Below are 12521 nucleotides of genomic sequence, written 5' to 3' on the forward strand. Positions count from 1 at the left end.
TTAATCTTTACAAGAAATACAAAATGCATTATGTCATAACATGCTGACACACAGATCTACATCTGAGCACAGAGGGGGTGTCTTGAACAGACTAAGTCTTCCCATATGTAAGTTTCCTTTGGAAACCCATTTAATACTTTCATTCTGCCAAAGGCCACAGTGATTTTCATTGCAGCTCTCCCAGCTTATTTCTTAATTCATTTAACAATGTCCAGAAAGTTAGAAGCAAATATAAATGTCATTATATCCACGTCTTCAATTTTTTGCCTTTTTTCCTCCTGTTAAATAATGCCATCTACTGTAGAATAATTGAATGACAACCTTTTACAAATGCAGAGAAATCCACTTTATTTTCTTATTACTGTAAAATTATGTCAGTCATTTTGTGACACATTCCAAATTCCCATGGTTTTCATCAATAATCTTGACTAAAATGTGGAAAGGTGAGTATTTCCAGTGTGAAAAATCGGTGAATGAGAAAAGCCTCTGCTTAAGAAAAGGGCAGCTGTCTTGAAAACAATCTTTTCTAACCAGCAGGTCAAAAATATGGGAAAGATGGCCCTTTTCTGCTCCCCATTCAAGGACCTGTTCTCTTAAGCTTAAGTCAGCAGGAACACACCTCTGGAAATAATAAACAAAAAAAAAATCACAAAAAAAAAACAAACAAACAAACAAAACCACCAATACAAATAAATGAAAATTAAGTAAGGATGAAGAAAAAATAGACATGAAAATGCAAATCCTTGGATATAAATTTACTACTGAATAAGAAAATTGCTGTCTTAAACACATAGTTAAAAACAAATTGTGGTTTTGAAAGCATACAAAAATGCTGAGAGTTGAAAATGTGAATTTTAAAAATAATAAAACACATCTTATGGGTACAGAAGTGTGTACACTATGCATTTTTTTATATGTATATGCAGTTCATATAACTGTACATTACATATGCACACAGTATTATGTTCTTTTAGATCTATATCATGGTATTTTTATTTAATAATTATGTATAAACTATGTTTTGCCCTAAACTATAGAAAAATCACCTCTTACCTTCGTCATTACATTTAACCTGCGGAGCTGGGAAGTACTTAAGTGGAATGACAGCTAAGTACATAGCTCTTGGGTGAAGTGGATCTATGCCCACCTGTGTTCCCCAGGGTGTATCCAACCAGCTCCTTTTTAAAAGGATAACAAGCTCTAACCCCCCCTTATCCTTGGCGGTATTCTGCCTCCCGCAGTATACTGCTGTTGAGGTCTTCCTCTGTACCGTGAACCACTTACACACTGACCTACTCAGATTTGATAATTCAGGTTTTCCCATGTGTCATTAGACAGATTACAAACAAGGTTTCATTTTTAATGCTGCACTTGCATTTATTTTTGAGGCTTTTTGCATCTTGTTGTTCTAATCAAGCTGGTGGTAAAAACCAGCAACCATAAGACAGTCAATGTTTTGCTGTTTGCTTCTTTTAAGACTGAAGTGCAGAAATAACCTAAGTTGGTGGACAAAGAAAGCCTGTAGTAGGGTTGATATTGGGAAAGAAACCTCCTGTACCAGGCAGTGCCCTGCTCTAAGACTCCCACTCTGGTTCTCTGCAGAGTGAGCCAGGAGGTCTTGGCTGCATTCTCCATTGCCCTTCCAGAGCTCATAAGAGGAGGTGATGTATTTCATGGGTGACAGATGAAAAGGTTAACATGGGTGAGAAAAAGCAGCTCAGTGAGACACTAGGAAGGGAGTAGAATCTGAAAATCTAAGCTCAGTTGTGTACATGGCAATAAAGAAGGTGAATTGTTCAGGTACAAAAGGCAAGAGGATTCAGGGCAGATGAAAAGGAAGGTTAAATGTTATGGGAAAGATGAAACCAAATAGAGAATCAGAAGCAGAATGAGAAGACAGGAAACACATCCAAGTGTGTACTATGCCAAATAGCATGGGTGCTGGTATGGAAAAAGATACTCGCAAATACAGAGAAAAAGTTAAACAAAGAATGTGAAGAAAAAAAGGAAACCAATGTGCTAATGCAATAGTGGAAAAGAGAAAAAACATGATGAAAGATGCCTTATGGGAAAAAGGAAAAAGGGACTGCATAACCCATAGGAATGGACTGCATTGTAAATTTGGACTCAGCTTTGTACTACATAATTATGACCATTACAACTCTTTGATGGTATTCAGAATTTTCTGTCTGGAGACAGTAGCAATTTTAATGTCAGGGCTTTGAATTACATTTTTTGGTATTTTTTCTTTTTTTGAAGGGTGATGTGTAGTTGGTAACTTATTTGATATTAAATTTTTAAGGACAATGTAGGTACACAGATAGCCCTTTCACCAGAATTATTTGTTTATAAACCTAATTATTTTGAATTATTAATGGAAATACAATCTTATTCCATTGTTTAATATATTCACTAATACTTATATTTGCAATCTGAGACTTCCAATAATTTCTACAAACTTACAAGGAGGTTGTCTAAATTTGTAGTGTTATTTTCATTTTGGTTTCTTAGACTTTCTGGATGTTGTTTTTCTGAGAAAATCCAAACCCACAATTTAATGCTTGAAGGTGGTTTTCAACAGTATCTTCAAATTCATTATCTACAATAAATTTGATCAGTAGAACATCTGTAGGAAGAAATTCACAAATCCATGAGTATTAGAGATGAACAATGTTTTTTTCTGAATATGCAGACCCTTGTAGCATTTGAATGGGGCAGATGACACAATAATTGCAAACCATTTGGGCATTTAATGTGAACATTTTTTTGCATCTATCACATAGTTGGCTTTCAGAAACGCTTTGAAAACACTTAGTGCTAGCTCTTGATGCAAGATGCTAGCAACAAGAGTGCATGCAGGACAGATGGCTTACTCCGCATCCATGTGTAAGTGATCATGTTGGCACATGGGGCCAATGATACACTTGTTTGAGAGATCTGGCACATTTTCATTTTAGCTGCAGCAGAGAATTCAATTGCTAATTACACAGTAATTCAGTTTAACATTAAAATTACTCAAGACAGAAAATTATCACAGATTTAATTGGGCTTTGGATCAGCTCCAGGAGGTTTCCATTGATGTCTATTTATATACTCAGAGCAGACTGCAATTAATGTAACAGATCCTCCCAATGCCTGAGGAGAAGCATTTTGCCTTTTACTTCACATGCGTAAACCATATTACAGTATAAAAGAATATCCAAGAGCTTTCATGTTATACATCTTTGATATGGAAAACACATTTGAAATCTAATTGAAAACTATTTTGTCTGTATTTCTAGTTGCAGGATGTACCCATCTTGGGCAGGTTTATGCTGACAGGGATGTCTGGAAACCAGAGCCATGCCAAATTTGTGTGTGCGACTCAGGATCTGTTCTCTGTGATGACATCATCTGTGACGATCAAGAGCTGGACTGTCCCAACCCAGAAATTCCCTTTGGAGAGTGCTGTCCAGTTTGCCCGCAAACAACACCTCAACCTACAAGAGTAAGTTTGTTCTCAATGCTGTCACATTGGTTTTGCCACCTTCTTGATCCATGTCAATCTCATTTTCATTTACATGCTCTTAAACACTTTTAAATGTTAAGCTTGCTACTTTCTGACTGTAGACAAATACTTAGAATGGGCAAATTTTGCCAAAACAAATCTAAACAACCAGCTTGAACTTTCACAGGGTTTTATCATTTTTGTTAAATTCAAGAAACATTCTGCATTCTGTCGGGTACCATATCTGATAAAATCCTTTTTAGTAATTTGGGATATGCATCTGAAAACATGGAGTCCTTCAACCCAGTTTTATGGAGACAACAGGCACAGATGGATAGTAGAAAGGAATAGAGGGCATCAATTAGCCATTACATTTTTCATTTTATAGAGAAGCATAGGAATAATGCAAACAGCTTATTTGTGGACTGCATGCTCAATCTATATCCATGAAACTAATGCCAACAGAGTTCAACTTTGACAGTTTTCACAGGATACTGCAAAATTGCATTTCTTATCAACTCAATTCAACATTATCCGATAATAAATTTCCTTTTGAAAAGTTATTGCTGACTTAATGCCCACTAAAGAAAAGGTGATTCAAGCTTTACATCCCTAATTTATCACATCTTGTTTATATACACCAACATTATGTAAATCAGTTGCATCAGCTTAAACCCAAGAAAATCAAGAATGCTAGTGCGTGCAAGTCCTCTGCCTAAACCTTTCAGTAAGTGAGCCAGCTATAATGAGCTCTAAGGTTGACGGAACGTTTCGGCCTTGTTTAAGATCCATGAGATTCTGTTAAACTACATAGATTTCCATAGGCAGATTGAAGATTCTTATCCAGAAGATAAAAGAGTGAAAGAGATGTGTGCACAGAAAAGAAAGGGAGATTTGTTTCTGAGCTCTATTGTATATCTATTTAAACATGAAGTGTCATATACAAATACATCCTTAATGTTAGTTGCCCCATGTTAGTGCAACTGTACTGCATCCACAATTACCGGAGCTATTTCACTGAACAGTTTTCAAGGTGTAAATGAATGATACACACAAGCATGCTGGAGACATGCTCAGTGCATGAGGCACAGCTCCCTCTCTTGTTGAGTCTAGAGACTTTTATTAGTTCTGTGGTTCCTGACACTAAAGGACATGTGAACTACTTCCTGCAGCAGTGTTTGGTATGTAAGAGTTTGGTCAGCCCACTGGAAGCTGTCCTGCTGACTTTGGATGGTATACTGGGAAATGCCACCTTGAAAGCTGCTATGACTAGCAGCTGAATACATAAAATCTCTTCTGAACTTTTGAGAATCCAGATAGTGATGTGTAATTGAATTATTAATTGGAAAAAAATATGGAAGGAGTAAATCTGACAAATTAAAATTAGCTGCATTATCACACTTTAACACGCTGGACTGAGAAGGATACAAGAAAACTCTCACGGCTTTCCACAGTGGACTTCTGTCCCCATCAGACACAATGGCAAAGCCCTACTGACTTCCTAACTGCCACATTTTTGCCTAGAGGAGAAGTGCTGGTTTTAGTTTTGCTTTCTTATTTCAATTCCATTTCCTTTCTTTACAGACTCCTGGAGTAATCAGCCAAGGCCCCAAAGGAGACCCTGTAAGTGTAGTCTTTTCTTTTCCAAGGAAACTAACAAAATCAAGAGCAAATTCCTGTAGTTCTGTATATCCCATTCAAGCTGCTGAGATATTCAGCTTTCACTGATGTCTGCACTATCTGCATGACTGTGCCATAAAGTTACTTTAAACTAGCCCTTTAACTTCAATAACATTCTTAAAAAATTAAACTGGAAAAAAAAGTTTAGACCAAAGTAATTTGGACTAACTTTAGAGAGAGCTTAGTCCATACTTTATTAGAGTTGTTTTGTTGTTGTTATATTTCTTCCCAGTAGGGAAAAAAAATAAAGAGAATCTATGGACTCCGCTATCAGTATTGATTTTAGATTTAGGAATTGATCTGTTTCTAGTGTGTTCGATCAGCTGCAATAATGCTCCAGCAACTACAAAGTGTTTCCATGTGTGAATTTTGTCTACTGTCTGTCTTTTCTAAATGTTCAGTTGTGGCCTTAGTTATATTAGAGAAAGTTTCCTACCACAATTGCACAGACTTAGTTACAAATGGAAGGATTTGTCCTGTGATACCCTTGCAGTTAGAGTCAAGTGCCAATGTTTGTATCTGCTCTGTGTCTTTGCAGGGTTCTCCTGGAGCTCCAGGCAGAAATGGTGCCCCTGGCCCACCAGGAGCGCCAGGGAGTCCTGGCGCTCCTGGCCCCCCTGGGATCTGCCAGTCATGTCCCAGTATAAGTGGAGGCGTAAGTCATTGCATTCAGCTTCTACCTTGTTGTCCATAAGCATACAAAGTCATACTGTAGGTACCTATCCCTTCCGCCTTCATGCATATTTTGCTTTCAGTGGCATCTGTCTCTTATTTGTGCCTTTGCAAAGCACAGCTGAGTGGTAGGTGGTGTTTTCTTAGGTTTGGGCTTTGTCCACAAAATTTGTCTGGAGTGCAATTAAATCTCTGCCTTACCTTATTTTTTAAAATCTTTCGGAGCCAGATCTGAGGAAGGACTTACCTAATTCAGAAATAAGCTGACAAGAAAGAAAGTCTGTAGGAGGAAGGATGTCCCCTCAAGCTTAATAGCTAGGGAACTCTCTTAGTTTCCTATGGTTTATCCAATGCATGTTTAATAAAGAAACATTTCTGGGAGACTAGACTGAAACACAGGTCATCTCCTTGCAGGGAAGTGCCTTGTAAATAGTGTTTGTCATGCTTCCTCTTTATTTCTGACCCACTTGAGTTCTTTTCTGAAGAGCTGGACAGAGTAAGCGAGAGAGCTGATTTTAACTAAAAGTTCTGTGCAGTTGGATTTGTTAAGGGAGCTGAGTCACAGCTAACACTTTTTGTCTCCTATCCAATGGAGCCAGCCTAGCTTTACAAGATGAGATTGCTTTAGCCCAAAACTGCTAAAAATCATATGTTAAAACAATTGCTACTTTTGAATATGGACCAATGTTTATAGCTTCCATGTATGCTTCCTACTTTTGCTTTTCGTAAGCCAAAAACTGAGGAGAGATATTTTGCTTTAATTAATTCTGAAAGGGTTTGCATCTAAAGGAATAAGCTTCTGGAAGAGGAACCCATGGGATCAGTTAACCAGTCTCCATAGATGTCACAATAATATACCAAGAGAGCCACTGGTTTTGGGTTGGCAGATGCAGACAAAGGAGAGGGTGATAGGCTGAATTAGTCCCCCATTCTAATAATGCATTAGAGATGTGTGGTTGAAACCTGATGAAAGGGTGCTCCAGTAGCACAGGAGTCTTCACATACCTGGTCAGCAATGGGACTGGGGCCACAGTGGTTTGGGTTATCAGGCAGAGCACTACATGGATTCAGCTTTTCCTGCTCAACCAATTATGTGCCATGAACATATAAACTGTGTTAATGCCATATTATTCAATTGAGTTTGCTAGTATCTGCATAATAAAATCAATGTATAAGAAGGCTTACATGGGAATTCCTTGAAAAACTAACTGTAGAATTTAGAGTTTTCCTTTCCTAAGCAGTATTTTATGTAAATGGATGTGTCAAAGGTGCTATCTGATCTCAGGACCACAGAACACATTTTTGCTCCATGCCTTAGACTGGAGCTTCCACTTGTTTCAAGAAAAATTGTCCAAAGCATTGAGGCTTGGCTGATTAGGCTCAAAATTGATGATTGTATTTGAATTATTTGGAATGACATAGTGAATGGGAAGGGAGAAAGGGAAAGGTGGGAAATGGCATTAGGAAAAAGGCATAAAACTCAGTTTTCTAAGATGTGTATGTTTCCACAAATGAAGTAAACTAAATTATTTGTAATTCAGCAAACAACAGACTTACACATAGGTAAGAGATTTTTTTTTTGCTGCAAATATTCTGAAATGAGACATTCATTAGTCACAAATAAAAGAAAATAGGAAAGCAATAACAAAGTGTTAAAGTCTTTAGTGCAACAGAAAATCCTTCTTCAGAAAAGAGACTAATAAAGAAAATGGGGGAAAAGCTTAATTAAAAGGAGTCAAACAAGAATAAGAGGAGAGGGGATGGTAATTTTTTTGTTTCAGCTGAGGACCAGCTGCCAAGATGAAACAGGATGCATAGGGAGATAACATCACCATGACGTCAAAAGAAAACTGTTGGTTGGGTTTCTCTTGTGGATTATTTACATACATGGCAGCTGTATGTCAAACAAGAACTGCTCCACAGATAATTATTTCCATGTGTTTGCCATATCAGTGTAAGAAAAGACTTATTTGATTCATAGCAGTCAACTTTTTTCCTTTTTTTTTTCCTTTTTTTTTTCTTTCTGTTTTTATTTATTTCTTTTCCAGAGTTTTTCTCCACAGTATGACTCCTATGATGTGAAGGCTGGTTCAGCTGGTATCGGCTACCCACAGCCCATTGTAAGATGATATAGCCTTTTTTTTGTCTTTTTTCTTTAAACAAACAAACAAACAAACAAAACCCCACAAATTTTCTGCTGGTAGGTTATACCTTGGATGTATGTATCCTGGTTTTAATTTAACAAGATAAGTTTTAATATAATTGTTGCTTGCAAGTGGAATGCAATACAAAGTAGCAGCATGCATGACAATATCATTGTATTAAGTAACTGTAGGTCATCTGGGGTTTTTGCCTTTTCTTTCTTCCTTTCTTTACTATCTTTTTCTTCTTCTCTGTCTCTGTTTCTCATGCTATCTAAATATTTATCCCTTTCTCCCTTGCATATGTTCCTTGTTTATCTGTTTTGGTATTCTACAAATTTCTTCCCTCCCACCACTTTATAACCTCTTCCATTGTGCCTAATCTTCCTTTACCACTCAGCAGCATTCTGTCTTTAGTCAGTATGATACTCCATACTTGTTTGCTTTCCCACAGCTCAAGTTTGCCTGATAACAAGTGAGTAAACCCCTCTTATAATCTTTTTTTTTCATGCCAGAAGCAGTCAAAAGCTTTTAACTTTTTCTTTTTACAATTACTATTTTTTTGCCCACAGCTATTCAGACTGTGCACTAAGGATGATGTATCTTCCTGCTAGGCCTAGCTGAAGTTTTTCACAGTTTTGTTTTGTTTTTAGTGAAATAAAGCATGGATTGACTAAACGATTTGTGCTTCCTGTATAAAATACACTTGAGTGCTGTACCTTATGATGTTCTTTTTAGGCACTGGGATTTAGAGATACTCATCACCAGTTACATGAATTGTTCTTGATTTAGGCAATCTGCTATACAGAGGATGTGGTGAATTGCTACTATTTGAAATTGGCTGCTGCTTCATTAAGCATAATCATTTTCAGTCCAATGCTGAATAACTAGGTTTGGGTATTGCGTTGTAACAGACCAAAGCAGTTCCAAGAAAAAGTGTTATTTCTCAGGATTCCATCAGATCATCTTGTGAAATAAATTTTACTAGTAACGACAGCTGTTTATCATGAAATAGAGTTCTTTGTTTTCTCACCTTTATTTTAATATCTTTATTTCTACTTTGTTCATTTGCTAGTATGATCATCCATGTGTTGGTCTTCTTCAGCCATCTGTTTTTGCCTTTATTTATTCATTTATTAATATTCAGCTCCTCACAGTTTTTGCCAATGGCTTATATGTCGTCTACATTTTACTACTTGGTGTCCTAACATGGGTTGTGCTGAACCAGGCAGGTAACCAGGATACCTTTCAGTTAACAATTATGGCTACTTCTCTCCATTTTGGCATTTTCCCTGGAGGTTCTTAGTGATTTTTTCGTGCTGTGTCTCCTGGACTTGGGTTGAATAAAGAGCCCTAAAATGCCTTTAGCCAGGATTGTCTGTATATTCTCAGCTCATATGGTCTTTCATATTGCAGCATACAATACATGACTGCAAAGTAAGTAACAGAGCAGTTACATGCAGATGTGACTAAAATTGCTAGAACAAAATAATGTTTGTCATTAACAGTAAATAAGCTAATTTATTTATTAGTTTATAAATTTGGTTTATCAATTTTCAACTTAAACAGTTTGAATAAATACCCAAACTAAAATAATTTGGAAAAGTAATGAAATAAAAAATGTCAACTATAGCACCAACATTTCTCCATGGGTTGTTACCATGCCTGGCATTTTCTTGGTCACATATCTCTCCATTACTGTTTTCCTGATGCCTTCCCACTGCTTATAGACTGATTTGAATTTTACATCACAGTTTCTCTTTACTTGCTTGCACAACCTCCACATATGTCTGTCTTCTTCCACCAGTGAACATACTCTAGCTGAAATACACACATTTGTTCACATACCTATCAGTTTATCTCCTCAGTGTGCACCTTGAAAAAAATAATGCTTTGTTTGTTTATAGCTGTATGTCTAATCAATTGATTGCAATTAGTGAGTTGATGGCTGCAATTCATGTTCAATCAAACTTTTAACAATTAACAGCAAGGGACTGGTCATTGTATTCACACATTGAAGGCAACCTGATTTACCCAGAAACTAACTGCTGTGCCACTTGGTGTGCTTCTTCTCCTAGAATATAACAAACATTAAAACAATTCTCTTTTTTTTTAGATAAAAGACAATCTGTGAACTAGTATTAACATAATATATTTGTAGTATAATAGTATTCTGTACTGGGTATACCAGTATAGCATAGCAATACTATTAATCTTGTATTATGAAAATTAGGTTCACATAACATATATAATACATGACCTATTCTGATAGAATCTAAAAATATCCCATTAAACACATTATGTGCAATATTAAGCTATGGAATATACTACCAGTACTGCAGCACACATTGATTCTCATGTAATTTGTATACTTCAATTGTTTTGGCTGTGGCAAGTGCATAAACAGTGTAACAAAACTTTTTTTAAAGAACCACATATAGTTGCAGTAAACCATTGTGTTAATTTTCAAATGTTTTCTGTTTTGCAGTATCAAATGCTTTCATGGTTGTTGCTACAGGAATTAAAAACATTAGCACTCTTCCCAAACTGAGAAATTCCTCAATATTTTACTCCCTTTCTACCTGTTAAAATGAGGGAGAGTATTACTGATTTGAACTAAACTATATAAACTATCGAGGTTTCATCTTCCAAGTCCTTTAGTTAGTCCAGACATCATTTCTTTCTTATGGCTTAGTACTTTTAAAGTTCAGAAGAGATTTAATTGGTGAAAATGCCTTACTGACAGTAACAAAAATATGACCTTAATTCAATATAACTGTAAGTCCTAAGAAGTCTAGGGTCGTAAACAGAATTTATCATACAAAGTTCTTCTAATGTTTTGTTCATGTATATGTAATATAGCTCCTGAATAAAGGTGATAAATTTCAAAAATAGTTTTAGAAAGCAAAATCTGGTGTCAATAGACTTGCAAGCAAGTGGTTCCACAACTGAAGATGTAGGGTTAGGCTAATAAAGCTCAGTTACATGACAGAGAAGCTGAATCTCATCAACTGTCTAACAAATTGAGAGTTCAGTTATCTATTCTTCCACTATAGGTAGCTAAAAAGCTGAGCTGTGGGCATCCTTCTGGGTGTATAAGGAAGGGGAAGAGTGACTTAAATGAAAAAAAAACATCCTGGAAAATATCTTGTGGAATACGTTAGCTAAGGCTGCAAAGAGAAACCCGGTGATCCCTTTTCTGAAGAGACTGTAGGTACTAGGCAACATATTTAGCAATGTGTGTATATACTGCTGCTTCTTTTTTACTACACCAAGTGCATGACACTGTGGATTTTTCTCTGTACTAATATGTAAAAATTTATTTCACAGTTATTGGCAACTATTGCAACTACATTAATCTTTATAGTTGTATTACATTAATATAATGATCTTTGAATCTACACTACAGAGTGGCTTTCCAGGACCCCCTGGTCCCAGTGGCCCTCCTGGCCCACCTGGTCATGCAGGTCCCCCTGTAAGTAAAATCAACCTTTCTGTAATCATCTCTTATTCTTTTTAATTCAGCTTCTCCTTTTCTCTGTCATACATATTAGGTAATTTTCAACTGATAAATTTAGATACTATGCTGAAATTTTTTTTCTGTGGGGTGTCAGCTAAGATTGTCTTAAGACATACCACTGTCATTTGTTAGTATTCCCAAATGTTTATTTATCCAAATATTTAATAGATAAAGGAAAGTGGGAATCCTAATATATATTCAGGGAGCACACAAAGGGTCTGTGGTTTTTGATGTATAGCTCTTTTTAGAGTTGAAGTTTTAATTCTTTTTTCATGGAAGCATATTCTGTTTGGTTCTGCTCATTTGTTCACATTTCTGGCTACTGTTTTCCTTACAGTTAACAGATTATTACAAAATATAGAAACACCATGGAATGATGTGTGTAACTGTTCACATCTTCACCATTTTCTGCTGTATTAAAGGGCTCTGCTGGATACCAAGGTTCCCCCGGAGAACCAGGACAACCCGGCCCTCCTGTACGTATGCAATATCTATGACTTCATATGTTAAAGGCATGATCCTACAAGGAACATCATCCTTGGAGTGGGTTGAAATTTTAGAGAGAATTCTGTCTGTTTACTACTATGTATGTCAAATGTACAAGTGTTATATAACACCTAGGCTTTAATTTGAAGGAGACAGTGTTTTTTGTTATTTTAGTTAATATTAATTATTTTTCTACAGGGACCTCCAGGCCCTGTTGGAATGATAGGCCCAGTTGGTCCACCAGGAAAAGATGTAAGTTCACAATTATTCATCCAGAGATTAATAAATGGGAAGAAAGAAAATTCATTAAATAGTCAAACAGCATAGCGCATTGATACCATTGCTTTTAAGAATTTTTATCATCTCCGTATTTCTTAATTTGACAACATGACTATAAAAATGTAGATTTGGCTTAGGTATAAATGTCCATTTCAAAAAAGTTTCAGTTTCAGTGGGCAACTTGATTGACACAATAAAAAAAAAAAAAAAAAAAAAAAAAACCAAAAAAACAAAGGAAAAAATCTTAAGCATTAAA

General features: G+C 36.1%; 1 protein-coding gene across 2 annotated transcripts in view; it reads left to right on the forward strand.

Moving 5' to 3' along the window:
• Nucleotides 1–12521, forward strand: part of COL3A1 (collagen type III alpha 1 chain) — a 50617-nt gene that overhangs the window by 13986 nt on the left and 24110 nt on the right. Inside the window, exons 2-9 of one of the 2 annotated variants that reach the window (XM_061376116.1) lie at nucleotides 3282–3487; nucleotides 5072–5110; nucleotides 5706–5735; nucleotides 5772–5822; nucleotides 7888–7959; nucleotides 11390–11455; nucleotides 11923–11976; nucleotides 12185–12238. In XM_061376116.1, the coding sequence (XP_061232100.1) occupies nucleotides 3282–3487; nucleotides 5072–5110; nucleotides 5706–5735; nucleotides 5772–5822; nucleotides 7888–7959; nucleotides 11390–11455; nucleotides 11923–11976; nucleotides 12185–12238 (572 nt within the window). Of the gene's footprint in view, nucleotides 1–3281; nucleotides 3488–5071; nucleotides 5111–5705; nucleotides 5823–7887; nucleotides 7960–11389; nucleotides 11456–11922; nucleotides 11977–12184; nucleotides 12239–12521 lie in introns of both variants that reach the window. The other variant, XM_061376108.1, reaches the window with a different exon arrangement.

Source organism: Neopsephotus bourkii, unplaced genomic scaffold (genome assembly GCF_033783945.1).
Source record: "Neopsephotus bourkii isolate Nb327-2 ecotype Australia unplaced genomic scaffold, CSIRO-AGI_Nbou_v1 NB_196, whole genome shotgun sequence".
Lineage (NCBI taxonomy): Eukaryota > Metazoa > Chordata > Aves > Psittaciformes > Psittacidae > Neopsephotus > Neopsephotus bourkii.